This window comes from Hipposideros armiger, unplaced genomic scaffold (genome assembly GCF_001890085.2).
Source record: "Hipposideros armiger isolate ML-2016 unplaced genomic scaffold, ASM189008v1 scaffold_222, whole genome shotgun sequence".
NCBI classification, from domain to species: Eukaryota; Metazoa; Chordata; class Mammalia; order Chiroptera; family Hipposideridae; genus Hipposideros; species Hipposideros armiger.
In genome coordinates, this window is record NW_017731572.1 from 695,002 (window position 1) to 714,945 (window position 19,944).

Sequence of the window (19,944 nt, forward strand, 5' to 3'; positions counted from 1 at the left end):
AATGCAAGTTCACCAATATCACAGTAATTATGACACTATCATAGAACAGTTTTTAAAAAATTAAGATTATGCTTTGCATGTGTACTCATGATATAGTCTGCATCCTACATGCATTAGACATAATTTAGTAGATCAGGTTGCATATAGTTTAAAGGATTTAAAAGATTTTCAAGTATATTTTGACTATATGAGATTTTTGCCCCATATGCTGTCATGAGAACCTAACTAATCATTATGTTAGATGCAATGCCGACATAATTACCATACAAACCTGATGGTCTTGATGGTTCAACAACATTGGTACAAATAAATCACTCTAGGAATTAAGAAGGGAAAGAGCATTTCTGGATATAGTGAGCAGAATTTAATTGAGGTGGGGTTTAGATTCTGAGACTTGGCTGGGAGGCCAAACCAAGCCATGGGAATGGTACTGGCCTGACCAAACAAGAGAAGGTGGAAATGGTAAGGTGGACCAGGAAAGTGAAACCATCCAGCTGGGCTACTGCAAAGGATCTCAGTGATTTTCTTCTTAAAGTTTCCTTCACCTTCACCAGTGCCTTTAAAATTTTATCGATATTTTGCAGTTGCCTGAGCACCTCAGCTCAGGCAACTGCAAAATATAGCTCCTGCCTATTTTAGATTGTGAAGAAAATGTGTTCCCCTTCCTTCCCGTTGCCATGGAGGAAAGGTAACTTTGGCAATCTTAGAGAAACACTACCATCTCCTCTCTCTGTCTCTTATTCCCACTCTCTCCTTCTCACGAGAGGAGGACAACGGACACATCAAACAGTCCAGTCAGGAGAGCTGGGTAGCCATTGGTCAACGGGGAGTCACTACACTTAGGGATCATCTCTCTTGTACTGCCTGCACCCGAGTATGGCTGAGGCATCTTCCTACACCTTCTAGAGGTGGGATGAAAAACCAGGAACCCAAACCTCCATCAGAGGAGGATTGGTCAGGTCACTAAGGTGAGCGCTGTCGGCGCTGGTCCCTAGGAACCAGTTCTCCAGTCTCAGTGCCTACGTTTAATGCCTCACTGGTTACTTGCCCCCAGGCTCTAGAAGGTGGATCACCACCTTGCTGACTGTGCTGAAGCCCGTTTCCTGCTGCTGTACTTCATGGATTTGGAGCACACCTGCACCCTGCAAACACCTTGCCTCTGACCTCAGTCACTCCACTGACACAGGCCATGGGGGCTTGCTGGTTTGAGCTATCCCCAGCCCTGGGCCTCACTCCTCTCTATTCTCAGCCTAGGTGTCTACATGTGTCTTTCTGTATGGACAGGATATGTGAACACTGATCCTGGCCCACCTATTTTAACTTTGCATTTGATTTCTTTCCTTGGGTTGGATTTGACGTCTTAAAGTCTCATCTCACCTTCATCCTCTGGCTTCAAAATATTCACTTCTGCCCTTCCATTTTGACTCATTCTTCACTATGACCCTTGCTAAGCAACTCAGAAGCTACCAGAATGTGAAAAGTAGTCCTGAACTCTTCTGGCCTTTCTACCCCATCGCTTACTAGCCAAGGTTAGATCTTGCTATAATATCTTTGTCTCTGTGCAACTGAACCCAGTGTACCTACCATAAATTCAAAGCCCTTAGCTGCTTTTAACAGCTTCAAAGAATGCTCACTACCTTCTTAACATTCCTTTTCCTCCTGAGAGCAACCTTATCCCCAGCTTCCTATCTCTTTTTCACACAGAAAGACTTCCGTTTCTTCCACTTAACCCAGCTACTACAACCTCACTGTGTTCTCCAACAGCTGTGGAGACAGTGCATTAAGCCTGAAGACACAAAATGTCTTCCCCCTATTGCCATGTGTCAAGTCTAGATGAAGCTGCCACTGCTGACTGTACTTCCCACTATTGCACCTTAGTCACTCTTTACTTAAGCTTGATTTCCACTGAAATTAGCTTTTATGTTTTTGCTTTTGTTATGAGCATCACTATCTTAGAGCCTGGTTGATCATTTGAGTTTTGAAAAGAGGGAGGTCTCTTCTCTTTCAACAATTTAGAAACTCAATACCTTTGCTATTTTACTGGGTATAATTCACAAAATGTCCATAATCTTTTTGGGAAAAGTCACAGAGCACTCAACTGCACTCCACTGTAACTCAACAGATGCTATTACTGTTATCGTTTCAGTAGTAACCCGTATCCATAAGCTAGTAAATACCAGTATTTTCCAGAAGGTACTTGAGGGAGCACTCGATGGCAAGAAAGAATCCATCTAGCAACATATCATCTATGTAGTTAACGTAAGTCTTCCATATATTGGAGGTTGGATCTGCTGAAAAAAGATGCAGGTTATCCTAAAAAATAAAGAAGAGATGTAAACCATGTTTAATAATATGGAAGGACTTGTCTAATCATCATTAGTAGGAATATAAACACATGGAGAAAAAAACATTCTTGTGATGAACTTGCTATTCTTGTGTATCAAATTCATTCTGTCTAATGGGCTTAACCATTGATTGAAAGGAACATAAAGTTAATCCATGAAGGGATGGGGGGGTCTCTGGGAAAGAAAGGAAGATCGGATCAAGCCACGTTCTTAGCAGGAATGCTGATGGGTGCAGTGTGTGCTTCATAAATGCTGACTGATGTGCTGTGAAGGAAGCTGCATTGGAGCAGAAGTTAGGGAAGTTACAGGAAGGAATCCTAAGGGCAGAAGGCATTATGATTCAAAGCTTATAAGAAATTTGGGGTTCAAGCAAGTAAAGCATTTCCTGGCTAATCCTTAGAAATGAGCTGGAGTGTTTTGCAGTTGGCATTTAATATTAACTAAAAATCTTCATCATATTAAGTGATTTAGAAAACACATACACATAAATAAATGCATATGTTTTCTCTCCTCTCCTCTCTTCCCCTCCCTCCCTCCCACCCTCTCTCTCTCTCCTGGTTGTATGACAAGTACAGATATCCCATTTATTCTTCATCATTTTCATTATTAAGCTTTCTAACAGCAACTTTCCATTTATCTTATATCTTCAAAGAGAATGGTAACTACTTTGCAGAAGTAAATTTTCTAGTTGATCCACACTGACCACTTTACAAACATTTCCATGTTGTTACATCGCCCCGGATTAAAAAAAAAAAAATCTCATGATCATGCCTTTGAGCAACAAAACTCTAAAATTTCTAAAATGCATTATCTACACCTTTCCTTTTCAAGTAGATTTAAGATTTTCTTAATGACTTAAAGTCCATCATCACACAAATCACAACAGTGACAATATAGTGTTACTCTCAGCTGTTATTAAGATGTGTATGTTTGTTTGATCTACTTCATTTTTATGACTGCTTTGTATAGTTGTTTTATCTCCTCTCTAATGTCATGCTATCAATATAACTATCTGTACTTTTAACTTTCTATCTCAAATCTACTATGGTCTACGAAGCAAACATGTAGGAATTTTCTGTAAACTAAAAAAAAATAGCTCAAGTTTCTGATTCTAACCAAGACAGGGGGATGAGATCAGGCTTGCCCTTCTGCTATAAACAGCTATATAACTGGATGCAAGACAAGAAACAATTATTTTGGGCAACTAGATGACAAACAGTATAGGGATGCGATCCTTGAGAGAAGGGGAATACTCAAGGTGAACTTTAGAACCACATTGTTTTCTACCTAAAAGCATTTTTCCAAACCATGACAAAGGAAAATAGAGCACAATCACAGAATCCTTCCTGCTGGGCAGAAAAGACAGAAACTGAGGTTTGAGATGGCTGATATTGCAGAATCCTCTTGAGTCTTTGAGTACTAAGCTGTACACATTTAGGGTAAGACTCTACAAGGCATGTAAGACAACAGTGACTGGGGATTCTAAGCTGAGTGGAGATTGTGTAAGTCATAAAGTGATGGAAGATGTTTGTATTCTCTCAGAAATAATGAAAGGACCTTGTAGATAACCCAGGAATTAGGTTGAGACCCCAGATACCATGTTCTAGGATTAGAGCTGGTCTGTTCTAGAGTAAGCCCTCTTTAGACCCTCCCTAACAAAGCTTAAAATTGGATCAAGCTGACCCAATAAGTAAGTTAACTGCCTGCCAAAATAAAAAAACAAACTCTTTAGGGGAAATAACACCCAGGTTCTAAAATGGTACCTAACATGACTAGAAGATAATAAAAAATTACTAGACATGCTAAAAAGCAGACATTTAACTGAGAAAGAAAATAATGACTAAGAACAGACTCAGAAAATAACTGCCATACCAATCCTGGAATGCCTATTTCTTAGACTCATTTTATGTGAAAGGAAAATAAACTTCTGTTGCATTTAAAAAAAGACTCAGAAAATAAAATGGATGTTCAAATTAGCAGACAATAATGTCATAATTTGATAGAAAATGCCCCAAATTTGGTGAAAAACAGATTCAAGAATCTAAAAAACTCCAAGCAGGATGAATATAAAGAAAACCTGTTTAGGCACATCATAGACGAATGGGAAAAAAATACAAAAATGAAAAAAAGACTATTAAAAGCAGGCTGAGAGAAACAATACATTGCATATAGAGGAATAAAGTTACAAATTATGGCTGGTTTCTGATCAGAAACATTGGAGGACAGAAGGCAATAAAATGACTTCTGAAAGAAAAATAAAACTGTCTACACTACACAATTCTGTATCCAATGAAACTACCTATCAAAAACAAAAGTGAATAGGTGAGAAAGGTGAAGGGATTAGGAAGTACAAATTGGTAGTCATAAAATAGTCATGGGGATATGAAATACAGTATGGGGAATATAACCAATATTCCCCATACTGTATTTACATTGTAAAAACTATGTATGGTGTCAGATGGGTACTAGACTAATCGGGGGGGATCACTTCATAAATTATATAAATGCCTCACCACTGCACTGTACACCTGAAACTAATATAAAATAATATTGAATGTATATATATGTAAATGTATATAGATGTGAAGTACAGCATAGGAAATATAATTAATGGTAATGTAACAGCTATGTATGGTGTCAGATGGGTAGGAGACTTGGGGTTATCAATTTGTGAGGTGTGTAAATGTTTAATCTTTACGTTGATTTGTACACCTGAAACTAAGAAACAAAATTCTTCAATGCCAAAATAATAAATAAAAATTTTAAAAAGTGAAATAAGAATATTTTTAGATAAACAAAAACAGAGAATGTGCCATTAGCAGACCTGCAAGATGGTAACTCATTTCTACAAAAAGGAAAAACAAGTCTCAAAATAGTGAGTATATGGGTACATATAAAATAATATAAATATTTTTTTCTTGAGTTTTTAAAGTAAAAAAATACGTATACTACTCTATTGTGGGGTTTATTTCACACACACACACACAGCAACAGTGTGAAAGATGAGGGGCAGCTGGATTGAACCATACTGTTGCTAGTTTCCTATATTTCATGGGAAAACTCTAAGTCAATTGTATTTAGTTTAAGAGACATATAACAACCACTGCAAATGTTATACAACAAGGTAAATCTGAAATGCTAATTGACAAATTAAAATAGAATACTAAAAACACACAATTAATAACAAGAAGGTGGGAAAGGAGGAGCAGAGAAACAAAAAAACATAGAAAAGAAATAGCAAAATGGTAGTTAAATCCATCCATACCAATAATTACATTAAATGTAATAGTCTAAACATTCCAATTAATAGGCACAGTTGTTAGACTTAGAAAAGTAGTTTTCTAAATACTATATACTGAATATAAGAGAAGAAATTTGAATCCAAAGAAACCCACAGGCTGAATGTAAAAGAGTGGAAAAAGATGGACAATGAAAAATGCGGAAATAGTGAGTCTGGAAGGAAAGACTATAGTATTACAAGAAAAAAACAAAACAAACTTCAAGGCAAAGGAGTACTTTTAGAAATAAAAAGGGAATTTCTAAATAGAAGGGAATAATGATAAAATGGTCAGTTTATCAGAAGTTATAATAATTATAAATATATTTGTACCTACTAACAACAGGGGTTCAAACACTTGAAAAATCCCACAGAACTAAAGGATTAAATAGACAAATAAAAAATCATAGGTGGAGATTTAATACTGTACCTTCAGTACCTGGTAGAACAAATAGACAAAAAGCAGAAAGTATATAGAAGATCTGGACAATATTATCAACCACTTTGAACTAATTGATATTTATGGAACACTATACCCAACAACGGGAGAATAAACATATTTTCAAGTGCACAAGAAACACTGCATAAGACAGACAATATTCTAGGCCATGGAACAAGTCTCAGTGAATTCCCACTGACTGAAATCTTACAGAGTGTTTTCTCTGAACCACAATGGAATTAAATTAGATACCAATTTTATTAAGATATACAGAGAAGCCCCAAATATGTGGAAATTAAACAATATACTTCTAAATGAGCGCTGAGTGAAAGAAATCACAAGAGAAAAAATTTAAAACTGAATGATAATGAAAATGAGGCAGATCAAATTTGTGGAATGCAAGTAAAGCACTGCTAAGGGGAAAATGTATGTCATCAACTGCTTGTATTAGAAAGAAATAAAGCCTTAAAATAATACCAAAGTTTCTACCCTTATAGGTTAGAAAAAAAAAGCAAATTAACCCCATATCAGCAAGAAATAAATAATAAACAGAAATTAATAAACTAGAAGTCAAAAGTACAATATCACAGTACTTCAAACTGTAGATAACCCAAAAATAACAGCTGTACTTCATGACTGATTTTGTGCACGAGATCAACCTGTCAGAACTGCCGCATGGTTACCTGGAGGCCATTTACAGCTCTTTCCCACAGTTCATTTGATGATGAGACCTAAGGTTGCCATGACCACAATGCAGGGCAGAGCCTTACTGCATTAAGTGCAGCACTCTGCATTGTTTCTTCTCCTTATCACTGCAGTTAGGGAAAAAAATGGGAATCTCTCATCTCTTCAGGCTCTACAGAGCTATTAATATATTATGAAGATGATGTTGGAGGTCCACACTAGGTTGTGTGGACAAGTTGGGGGTGGTTAGGGCAATAGATAATTTAGGATTCTGTCCTCTTCTCCTTCTATCCCCCTGGGGTTTGGTGTGGGACTTAAGTCACGCGATGACTAAGTGGTATCGCCATTAAGATAGTATTAATTTTGACACACAGATACCAGAATGTGACTTTTCACTCCCCCTATCTACTAGTTTTAGTTCTTTTGCTATCAGTATAAACATCTATCTCTGACTGCAGAAGACACAGCATCCACTGACTGTTCTAATTTCCAAATCACTTCTGGCAACCAAACACACTTCTTGATGCTTTCCCTATACTCCAGGTACGGGTGACTGAGAGGCGGGTTATTACCTGAACAAGGGTATGAATCTTAAGGCCAGATTCTTCGATGCAACTGTAATATTTTTCCATTCGATCATGCTGATCATCCATGGAAAGAAGGCCTTCCTTTCTCCCATCTTTTCTCTTAAAGATTGGAGACACCCATGTTTTCATGATGCTTTGAATCTCTTCCACATTGTCTTTGGTTTTCTGAATTCTTTGTTCAAGATCATGAATATTGTTGGAGATTTGATTGACATAATCCCAAATGCCTGCTCCCCAAAAGAAACAGAATTAATTGAAATAGCTGACAGTGCACAGCTAAAGGTCTAGTTGCTATGAAAGATAGAGATTTAATCCCCTAAGACTTTTCGGCACAGGTTACTTCAGTATACTCAGCCTTTTTCTTCCCAGTTGTATAAAAAAGCCAGCTCTTAGCATAACCCTGATTATGGAGGAAAAGAAAGAAACAGGTAATGCTTACCTACCAAGCACACAAAAGTTGATACATTTGCTGGGGCCTCCCAGTGCAACTTCGTGACTTTATTTGGGTTAATGAATCTTATTTTTTAAGCACTTTCACTGTATTAAATGTTGAAAGTATTCCCTCTTGTATATGAAATACAGTTCTAACTTGTTTAATATGGCATTCCAAGACTTCCATGAGTTGACTATGACCTTCTTTTCGAATGTGAACTCTTCTGAGGACCGTAATGCAAATTAATCTCCCTTCCCTGTGATTCATCAAACTTTATTTGTAACTCTATGATGACTCTTGATCATAGCATGTCTTGTATGATTTATGTTGTACATGTCTGTGTCCCCACTAAATGTGAGCTCTTTGAGGGTAGGGGCCATGTCTCATATACCTCATATCTCATATTCTCCCCACAGTCCCTCCCAGAGTACCTCACATATGTTAATCCATCAATGAAAGTTTACTGAATAGAAATGGAGAATACAAGAGAAGTAAAATGCATATTTCCTCATTTTAGATGTTTACAGTCTAGTTAAGAAAATTAAGTAACAGTGATAGTAAAAACCCTCATTCATGGATTGCCCAATATATGCTGGAGACTGTGGGAGAGCTCATGCAACCTCTGAGCCTCCCCGAGTGCGTGGCAGAAAAGTTTTCTAAATCTACTGATTATAAGCAAAGAGAAGTAAGAAGAGGAATACCAACCCTTCTTGCCTTCTCTACTTTGGATATATGTCTGAGAAGGTTGACTAGTATATCAAACGCAAACCAGATTACGGGCCAGTCACTTGAGGGTCTACCAACTTTATTAGAATCTTGACTCTCAACCTTTTCCCCAGATTCCAGGTGGTGCCGTTACCTTCTGTTTTCCAGTTCAGAGTCTCCTCTGCAGCTCTCAGGCAGAGATCGATATTCTGCAGCTCTTTCTCCACTAATGGAAATTCCACCTCTAGCAGAGTGTTCATAACCTTGTTGTACCAATTTGCCATCAACTCCAAATTAGCCACAAGCTGCCGATAGAATTCCCTGGAGGAGAACATGGCTATTGCTGTCTCAGGGATGTGCTTCATCTGCCTGGGTTGAAGATAACTCATTTCTTTCATCACTGAAATCAGCTGGAAGAAAGAACTGATGTAAGTAGCTGTAGTTCAGTGGCAGTGAATAGCAGGAATATTGGAAGGACTGGAAAACCCCAGGGAACCTAAAGGCCTTCTGGGTCCCTTCTTAACTTCTGCTCCTACCAGCTCCTTAAATCTAGTTTCAGAGAAGGGAAGTAGAGTATTAGGCAGAAGGAAGATGAGTCAGAAAGCAGCAAGGTTATTATTATTAGTCTTGATGATAGCCATTCTAAGTGGTGTAAGGTGACATCTCATTGTGATTTTTATTTGCATTTCTCTGATGATTAGTGACGCTGAGCATCCCTCATACACTGTTGGTGGGAATGCAGATTGGTGCAACTGCTCTGGAAGGCAGTGTGGAGGTTCCTCAAAAAATGAAGAATAAAATTACCATACGACCCAGCAATCCCTCTCCTGGGTATCTACCCAAAAAATCTGAAAACATTTAGCCGTAAAGATATATGTGCTCCAATGTTCACTGCAGCTTTATTTATGATGGCCAAGACATGGAAACAACAAATGTGTCCTTCAATAGATGATTGGATAAAGATGTGGTATATGTACACAATGGAATACTACTCTGCCATAAGAAAAGATGAAATAATGCCATTTGCGACAACATGAATGGATCTTGAGATTATTATGCTAAGCAAAATAAATCAGACAGAAAAAATCGAGAACCATATGATTTCACTGATATGTGGGATATAAAATTGAAAACAACAAAGGAACAAGACAAACACATAAAGAAACAAAAGCTCATAGACACAGAAAATAGCTCCGTGGTTACAGGGTAAGCGGGGGTAGGGGTTGCTAGAAGAGGGTAAAGGGGGTCAAATATATAGTGAAGGAAGGAGAATTGACTCTGGGTGGTGAACACACAATGGGATATATAGATGATGTACTACAGAACTGTACACTTGAAACCTATGTAATTTTACTAACCATTGTCACCCCAATAAATTTTAATTAAAAGAAAGGAAGCAGCAAGGTTAACTGAATCTATAAATCACAAAGAGCAAGTGGTGGAAAACCTGAGAAAGGAGGCATCAGTGATAGTAGGAGAGGGCTTGGTCTTGATGCTTTAGGACATGTGGCTGATAACATGACAGGCTCATACTGACCAAGCCAGTTCCCATCAAGGGATGGTGGTATGCAGAAGGATCATCTGATCTGGGCCACCTGCATACATGAGAAATCTCAAATTTAGACTCCTAATCGTCTCTCCAAATGAGGTCATTCGCATAGTCATAGAACTAACAGGATTGAGAGCAGGTGCCCATTGTACAACTCTGTTACATATAATCATTTGACAGAGCCCTGTGCTGGCACGTCTTTGTGTTTTAATGTACTAGGAGGTCAGGAGATGGACTCCACCCAGGCCTCTCTGAATGTCTGTGGGGCGCTGAGTTTAGCAGCAACCGCAGAAGTAAGAAGCCAAGCAGATGTGGTCCAGTGAAAAGACAGAGAGGCCTCTGGCAGGGTTTCTAAGCACCCTGTTCATCATCCCTTGCTTATCCGTTGCGTTTACCTCTGAACCTACAGGGACTGATGTGTATAGGTATGCGTGGCAAAGCATACCAGGCCAAAGATTCTCCCCTGGCTTCCCTCTACACTCGCCGCCCACTTCCTGCATATCGAGACACCTGGGCTCCCAGCTCTCCTTCAAGTGGCTCTGGGCCAGCTCTTCTTGCCACCCAGCAAACCCCACTCAGGGTTAAGACAAATGCTAACCAGTTGGCAGGGACATGACCTCAGCCTTCTAGTTTATTTTGAAATAAGCTCAAGATTGATATTAAAAATTTAAATGTAAGAAATGAAAACAAAAATTAAGAGAAAATATGGGCCTATTTATATAATAATGAGGTAGAGAAGGCCATTCTGAACATACAACCACAGAAGATAAAATTTATATGCATAAAATAGCATACGAGTACACATAATAAAATGGCATACTTCAACTGGTAAAAATATTTGCAGCAGATTTCTTAATATCTGACAAATATTTCCTAAATACTCTAACAAATTCCCAGGAAAAGAGGGCACTTCCACTCAAAAGGACATGAACAAGCAATTCATAGAAGAAGAAATATAAGCAGCCAATGCACACATAAAAAAGTTCTACTTCACTAGTGGTCAAATAAATGCAAATTAAAAAAATATTGAGATATTATGTTTTCTAGTTCAACAGGCTGGAAGTGGTTAGAAAAATGAATATCTTCCTGGCAGGAGAATCCTGAATTCCACCTTTCTGAAGAACAAATTGATAATATATACATTAAAAGTCTAAAAATGTGAGCACCCTTTAGCCCAGCAATCACAATTTCTAGGCATTTATCCCCCCCAAAAAATCAAGGATAGATGCAACAATAACTGAAGGTATTTATTGTAACATTATTTATACCATATTCTATCTCACTGCAAGATGCCAATGATGGTGGGGTTCACTATTATTACATGCCCAACTAAGGAAGAAAGAAAAAAAAATGTCGTTTTCATATTATAAACACATGTCATTTTCAGAGATAAGAAATAAAAAAATGTGACCCCAGAATCAATGAAATATATATTAATAATACTAGAAAAATAATTTAAATGTCCAACAATCAGACATTTAAATAATTTAAATAAATTATATATACATAAATTTTCCCCCATACAATTCTTATCCTGGTCCCAAAGGGGCAAACTCTGATCATGTCCCTCAGAATGACATACAAAGTCTGACAATCAAGTTCACAAACTTGTTGCAATGATGTTGCTAACCTTTTTTGATATCAGAGGGATTATTCATTATGAATTTGTATCAACCTGATAAACAGTTAACCAAGTTTACTATTTGGAAGTGCTAAAAAGGCTGCATGAAAAAGTTAGACGAAAACGACCTGAACTTTTCACCAACAATTCATGGCTCTTGCATCACGACAATGCACCAGCTCACACAGCACTGTCTGTGAGAGTTTTTAGCCAGTAAACAAATAACTGAATTAAAACTCCCTCCCTACTCACCTGATCTGGCCCCCAATGACTTCTTTCTTTACCTGAAGATAAAGGAAATATTGAAAGGAAGACGTTTTGATGGCATTCAAGACATCAAGGGTAATACGACGACAACTCTGATGGCCATTCCAGAAAAAAGATCCAAAATTGCTTTGAAGCGTGGACTAGGCACTGGCATTGGTGCATAGCTTCCCAAGGGAAGTACTTCAAAGGTGGCTGTAGTGATATTCAGCAATGAGGTATGTAGCACTTTTTCTAAGATGAGTTCGCAAACTTAATTGTCAGTCTGTGTATGTATTATTGTTTATTCTTAATATCATAGCTATTTCCCCTTGCTAGAATTCGAAGTGAAGGGATATTTGCAACTATTCTTAACTTGTGTTTGTAGTTGTCACCCTTGAATAACATTATAATTTAGGTGTTTATCTCCTCTCACCTTTTCTTGTCTTTCTTCTTTCTTCCCCCTCCTTTCCCTTCTATCACCTATAATCACCTGTAAAGCACCTACTGTGCGTTGCACATTGAGGCAGATAAAGTCCTTGCTCTTGGAGTATACAGAGGAAGAGTGGTCTATCCTCAGTACTGCCTTATACCGAGGGCATAATTGCTACAATTATAACATCTGGATTATGACCTAGTTGGTAAGCAGAAACTCATCTCTTTGGACATTTAATGTCCAATACTGCTGACAGTGCATGCTGATTAAATTACTCTAATGAGTTAAATGAGCTAAATGACAGACTCATGTCTCACCAGCATAAAGAACTGAATCCTCCAACTTCTTTGCTGATTTTTATTTCAGTCAGAATTGATGTTCTACTTAACCTTTTTCTCAAAAGACACCAATATGCTGTCAACTCAGTTCTCAGCTGTCTCTACACTGCATTCCTGGAGGACATGCCATCAGGACAGTAGCAGGTGACTGCTTTTAGCTCAGTGTGGCCAATCCTTTTTTTTTTTTTTTCTTTTTAGCTGAATGATGTATTTCCTATATAGGCTAACTTTTAATTATTGTGTTCTCCAGCATGAAGCTTTCCATGGCTGCCCCAACCCACACTGGTCGTCCACCCTTCTGATCACCTAGAGAAGGGTTTCTCAACTTTAGAATGAATGACATTTTCAGACGAAAAACCTCCTTGTTGTAGGGCCCCATCCTGCGCCTTGTAAAAAGTTTAGCTGCACCCCTGCTATCTACCCACTCTATGCTACTGCCATCCAGACCTTGTGTGACAACCAAAAATGTCTGCAGGGGAAACACTTGCCTCGGTTGAGAATCACTAATCTAGAATCTTATTTCCAAAGCTACTCCACTGAGATTTATCATATGCCATCTAATAAAGACAGATCTCTGTAAGGTGACATTCTAGCTCCCAGCTAGCTGTGGGCTCCTTGGGAGCAGGGACCAGGTCTTACACTTAGACCTCCAGTCAACAGCCTCCATGGACTCATATAGTGCACATTCAAAGTAAGCCTGGTCAGCTGTTTGATACCAAATGGTCAGTAATGTATTCTTCTATATCCAAAGATGGGTAGCAAGATCTTGTTTAAATGCCTTCTGGAATTTCAGATAGTGCATATCTATAATATAATATTTAAACTTTTTGATGAGTTAATCTTATGTATAATATCATTTGAACTTTGTATATGAAGTCAAGTACATAATAAAGCTGTTATCATATGAAAGTTTAAAAAATACTTTGCAATATTTTCTGTTGTGAAAAATCAAAGCACATGTATCAGCCAGCCCTGGTGAAAAATGTAAACCCTGGATAACTTAAGAAAACACTGCACTGCAGGATTCATCCCAAAAATGAAGCCCAGAGTGTAAATTCTCTTGCTTTTGCATATGCTTATAAAAAGCCTCTTTACCTTTGAAATCAGCAAAGTTAAGCAAAACTCTCCAGGAAATTACTGTTGCCTGACTAACCTGTGGGTTAAAGTTGACTGTAATCTGCTTTGTCTCTGGGTCACGTTTCAGAAGCGGCTGAGAAAGATTGTACTGTGACTTCTCTGATACCGTCTGGCACCAGGTCTCATAAAGTCGTGTCTCATAGCTGCAAGAACAGGGAACAAGAGCCAGCTCTTAAGTACCCTCCCAGCTCCCCAATGCCTGGCAATAATTAACTGAAGATACAGAACATTATCTATCTATCTATCTATCATCAAACTAAAGACACTACTAGTAAAATATCTGACTACATTCTTAAGCCAGAATCATTGACTCAGCCAGCATGGCAGCTCCTGCAGGTAACCTCTCATTTCTAAAGATGGCACAACTTATTAGAGGAGAGTAGAAAGAGAGGCTCCATGTGATCTTTTGGGGCAATAAAGGAAGTGGTGATTAGTCTCAGTAAATGTTAAAAGAAGCTATTGGGAAAGATTTGCTTTCATGCTAATCTTCTCATAGGTCACAGACATTTGTCATTCCGTCATTACACACTGACTGAGTGCTGGGCTTAGGGGATAACATGATGACTCAACCCCAATGGTAACTGCGGCTAATGGTGAAACCACAGGTAAACAGAGAATGCAACAAACACAATCCTAGAGAGACACACAGGGCATTAGGCTTCTAATGGCAGGGGTGGGTGGGTGAGTGGGTGAAGGTGATAGACAAGAATGCCAGGGAGGTTTAATGGAAGAGGCACTGACGTGATGCTTGGCTGAGTTTCAGAGGATGAGCAGAGGTTAGACAATGAAAGCAGAATGAGTGTTCCTGGCAAAAGCAGCGCAACAGCCAAAGGGTAGAGGTGAGAAACAGCTGACTGTGTGCTGGGAACACCTGAGGTCAGTGGGGGCAGGTGTGGCGGCTGGTGAGGGAAGCAAAGGCCAGGGAGGGCTTTTCACGGCATGTTAAGAAGCGGATGGGAGGCAGTGAAAGGCTTTCCCTCCAGGGGATGTGGTGACATTATCAGATGCAGTAACACTGTGGGCAGTGTGCATTCCCAAAAGACATACTGCAGCTTTGCGACAGGAACAACTATGAACCCATGTGAAATTTTCATTCATACACTTTGTCCATAAAAGGACACAGGAAATATTTTAAAAATGTATTTCCTCTTCGTGCCGCATGCACTGTTGCCTTCTGCTTAGCGAGCAGCTGCTGCGATTTTCCGTGACACTGATCTTGGAGTGCCATGAGGAGTGCCCCACTTCTAGCTCTGCTGAGTTCACGCTCCCAGCAAAACTACACTAGAAAAGTGTCTGTTTCTAGAATAGAGTTTCATTCCCCAGAGACCCTGTGTTTGTAACCCAGAAGTACTGTACTCACAGATACCGAGGTTATAACATAAAACACAGAGTAACATTTCACAGCCACTGAGGAATCTGCTCAAACTTGGGACTGCAAAAGGCATTGTGGGGGTTACGAAATTTGCAAAACAAGACAATTCCAGAAGCTGCTTACTTTTCCAGCAATGAGATCACATCCTCATATTTTTGTATCATTCGCTTTCCTTCAGTAGACTCCATGCAACTATCCATACAAAAAAGAAAAAAAATGGCATCGAGTTAGAATAAGACTAGAAGAAGTCAAAATAATGATCTGAGTAACAAACTGCAGCCTATAAAGACGAGATTGAATAACTTCTAGGGCTCTTTTCCAAATGCCCCTCAAGGAGCCTGCGTTCTTCATCCTGAACATCCCACATGGGCCACTAGAGGGCGTCTGCACTTCCTGAAATGCAGGCAGCCCCACAAGCAACAGTGATGGCAGAACCTTTTCTCACTATGGCTCCACCAGCCCCTTCACCCTAGCCCAGCCAGTCATGCACAGGTAAATGAAGTCCTTCGAAGACCTGAATAAAAGGGAAATGGAGTCAGGAAAGAAAAATTCTAGGTGTGATAGTTTTCCATATATAAGAAAAAAATACTAGGGCGGGCCGAGTGGCTCAGTTGGTTAAGAGATCGCTCAAGAGTGTGAGCTCTAAACAGGGTCGCAGGTTGGATTCCCAGCCCAGGCTGAGCTGCCAACAGGTGACAGGATGGCTCAGCTAAAAAAAAATACTATATATGACATTATACATTGTAACAAAAAGTATATAACATTATATATAAAACAATGCTTTATATATTTATATAACAATGTTGACTATATATATATATATATACACAACACACACACACACACACACACACACACACAGAGACATTGCTATATATTATGTCCCCTTCTCTGAAATCCATCTAGGACCTGTTATCAGAAGCCCTGCTATTCATTACTCATTGACATGTTTACATGAGGTCGCCTCCCACATCTCACACCCCAAAACGTGTGCACACACAATGCACATCCATTCACACACATGTGCATATACACACATGCACTCACACTAGATGCACTCATAGACTTCCACAGGAAGGGTGAGGACCACAGTATGACGTGAGCAGAGTGTGGCCCAAGGCACCATCACCCACACTTTCTTCCCTGCTTGGACACCCCTTTGCAACACAACATGAAAGGCCAGGTCCTGGGAAAATTGGCTAAATATCTGTAATTTTCAGAAACCTTCACACTAACTGTGTTCGAGAGTCTGTTTTTGTTCTGCTAGCAAAATGAGGCAGCTTATTGCAAAGATTCTTTAAGATCCATTTGTACTTTAAACCAACACAGGCTTTCTTCACAAGCTCCCTCGAGATTTCAATGTAAGCCTCAGGCCTGCAGAGAAAGCACTGGATTTCCAGTCGCTTAGTTCCCTTTCGTGGTGAATGAGCAGATACTTCTGCGAGGCCATAAGTGGAAAGGTCTTTGGATCAGTCAGGTGGGTTCATGCCCAGCCCTCCCCTCACAAGCTGTAGGATTCCTGCAAGCCTCATAATCCCGATCGCAGTTTCATATCCGGAAAAGAATGAGGCTAGAAGACAGACAATAATGCTGGGAAAAACAGGAAGCAGCAGGAAAAAAAGACCAAACATGACATGCATTGACTCCATAAAAGAAGTCATAGGCATAAGTCTACAGGAGCTGAGCAGGGCTGCTGAGGACAGGGCACGTGGACATCACTCATTCACAGGGTCGCCCAGAGTCAGAGCCAACTCAAGGACACATAACACACACAAAGGTGAGAGGGGCTTCTCACACAGGCCTGTGGCAGTCACTCAGAAAGTCTGAGAGTCACAAGAATAGGTGCCATGAAACTCCCTGCAGATTCTACCTCATTTCATGGTGAGGAATCTAAAACACTTTTAATAACCCATAAACATATACTATAGGGCACAATACAGTTTTGAATTCTTTTTTAAAACAATTGGAATTTCCATGGGAATTGGAGAGGACACGATGGGGTGCCATCGAGATCCCCTTTCAGACCAGGAACTCTTACCACCCCTCACCCCTTAATTGGCCAGGAATGTTGGCTGCTGGTGAAGCAAGGCTGCCCTCCCTCTTTGGGAACAGGCTCAGCCAAACAGAGCAGTCTCTCCCAAGGTCACGCCCCTCCGACAGACAGCCCACATCCACCAAGTAGCTGATGTGGGGGAACAAAGACCAGACAGCCCTGCAAGGCCAGAGTTCCCCAGAGGATGGGCTGAGGCCTCCTTGCACCTATACCGCAGTTCAGCTTTTCCATCTGCTCATCCCACTCCCCCACTCCCTCACATATGCTATTCCCAAGACACCCCTATAAATTCCTGCACACATGTGTCAGAGTCTGCTTCCAGGGAACAGGAACTACAAGAGCTACCTCAGTCCATATTCCTAGAAGCGGCCCTGCCACTATCCCCACACCCCCACCTCCATTGACATATCTTCTCCCTCCCGCCTTGGGGGTGCAGCATGTTTGAGATGAAGGCTCAGCTGTATTCAGGGCCAAATTTCCCATGGCTGGGGACACCTGGGAAGTACTCTGGGCTTCAAGCTCTGAGACTCAGACTTCCAGGTCTCTCCTTAGCTCCCTCTAGGACTTTAGGGATGTCACCTCACTTCTGTTTGCCTCCATTTTTTCTTCTGAAAAATAAAGACCTTGCTCAGACCAGAGCAGAGGCTGCAAATAGATTGCCCACCAGGCAGACCTGATCCACAGGTATGTGTGTTTGATCTGTGTGGCGTTTGAGAAAAAATAGAATACTTGCTAATTTTAAAGTTGGGTGTTTCATATAAAAATCTAGATGTTCAGCTTCTCTTCAACTGTCAGGAGATTTCTCACACTGAGTCTGCTTTTCTGCTTGGCAACACTGGATGCTGTGGTGGATGCTCCCTGTAGACATCCTGGTTGTCTTGAATCATTTTCCTTGCCTCGGAAAGTGTTTAGTCTTCTTTTTAAATTCTTTTCCCCAGTTTTATTGAGATATAATTGCTTTACACCACTGCATAAATTTAAGGTATACAGCATAATGACTTGACTTATATATATTGTGAAATGATTACGGCAATTAGTGTACTTAACATCTATCATCACATATAGATATAAAAGCAAAAAAGAAAAATTGTTTTTTTCCTTGTGATGAGAACTTTTAGGATCTATTCACTTAACAACTTTCAAATATACCACACAGCAGTGTTAACTACAGCCATTATGTTGTACATTATACACCTAGTATTTATTTATCTTATAACTGCAAGTTTGTAACTTTTGAAAACCTTCATCCATTTCCCCACCCTCCACTCCCTGCCTCTGATAACCAGATAACCACAAATCTGAACTCTTTTTCTATGAGTGTTTTTTCAGATTCCACATATAAGTGTGATTATAGTTTTTGTCTTTCTCTGTTTGACTTATTTCACTTAACATCACACCCTCAAGGTCCATCCACATTGCAAATGGTAAGATTTCAGTCTCTTTTTTATGGCTGAATAATATTCCATTGTTTATATACCACATTTCGTTTATCCAATCATCCCTCAGTGAACATTTAGGTTGTTTCCATGTCTCGGCTATTGTAAAAAATGCTGCAATGAACATGGAGGTGCAGGTCTGTCTTCAACATAGTGATTTCATTTCCTTCAGATAAATACCCAAAAGTGGAATTGCTGGATCATATGATAGTTCTATTTTTAAATTTTCAAGGAACCTCCATACTCTTTTCCAGGGTGGCTACACCAATTTACAATCCCACCAACAGTGTACAATAAGCCTTCTCCACATCTTTACCAATTCTTGGTATTTCTTGTCTTTTTGATGATAGCCATTCTAACAGGTGTGAGGTGATATCTCACTGTGGTTTGGATTTGCATTTCCCTGATGATTAGTGATGCTGAGCATCTTTTCACATATGAAAGTGTTCAGTCTTGCCATCTGGGCCCAAGGGTCTCTAAGGCCCTTTCTAGCTCCAAAATACCTGCGATACAAATGTCCAGACTTCAGTTCCTTTGTTTCTGTTGTGTTTGCCAAAGCCAAGTGCTTTCTCCAAGATCAGTCTTTTAAAAGAGGGTTTCAGAACCTTCCCTAGGCAGCATCCTGAACATGACATTGCAAACAGCTCTTCTCTCTCATTTCCAGCAGCCAAGATGCTCCATGACTAGCTCGGCTTCCAGAATCAGCTGTGAGGTAAGCCAGTGGTTTCCAACCTTGGTCACCATCAGAACCACAGTGGGAGCTTGCAAAGGAAACAAACTCACAGGCACCCAGATTTGGATTCAGTAGGTGAGGGTGAGGCCTGGGAATCTGCACTTTAACAAGCACACAGGGCATTTTAATGCATGAGGCACTCACACCATACTTTGGGAAACACTGGGTTCCATTATTATCTAGCAGCCTTGGAAGCAAAAAGACATTGTCAGAGGGAGACATGTGGAAGAACTCAACAGAGCTGGAAAACCCTGACTCATTTTCCTCCAGAAATGAATCTCATAGAGCAGAAGGAGTCAGCCTGTTGTCCATCAAGCCTCATTTAACACCAAGGGGCCCACTAGTCAGCCCAAATGTATCCATCTCCTTACTGTTTGGCCAATAGGTATCTGGTTGCTGTGGACTGAATGTTTGTATTCCCTCCCACAAATTTGTATGTTGAAGCCTAATCTCCAGTGTGATGGTATTAGAAGGTGGGGCCTCTGGGAGGTGATTAGGTCATGAGGGTACAGCCCTCATGAGTGGGATTGGTGCCCTCACAGGAAGAGACTTCGCA

The 19,944-nt window shown here is 39.9% G+C and overlaps 1 protein-coding gene across 1 annotated transcript in view; it reads right to left on the reverse strand.

Moving 5' to 3' along the window:
• The window catches only part of DNAH9 (dynein axonemal heavy chain 9), a 340,094-nt gene that overhangs the window by 283,622 nt on the left and 36,528 nt on the right, over nt 1–19,944 (reverse strand). The window contains exons 11-15 of the mRNA XM_019654458.1: nt 15,290–15,358; nt 13,811–13,937; nt 8,625–8,880; nt 7,318–7,559; nt 2,178–2,313 (exon numbers count right to left, since the gene is read on the reverse strand). Of these exons, the coding sequence (XP_019510003.1) occupies nt 2,178–2,313; nt 7,318–7,559; nt 8,625–8,880; nt 13,811–13,937; nt 15,290–15,358 (830 nt within the window). The remainder of the gene's footprint in view (nt 1–2,177; nt 2,314–7,317; nt 7,560–8,624; nt 8,881–13,810; nt 13,938–15,289; nt 15,359–19,944) is intronic.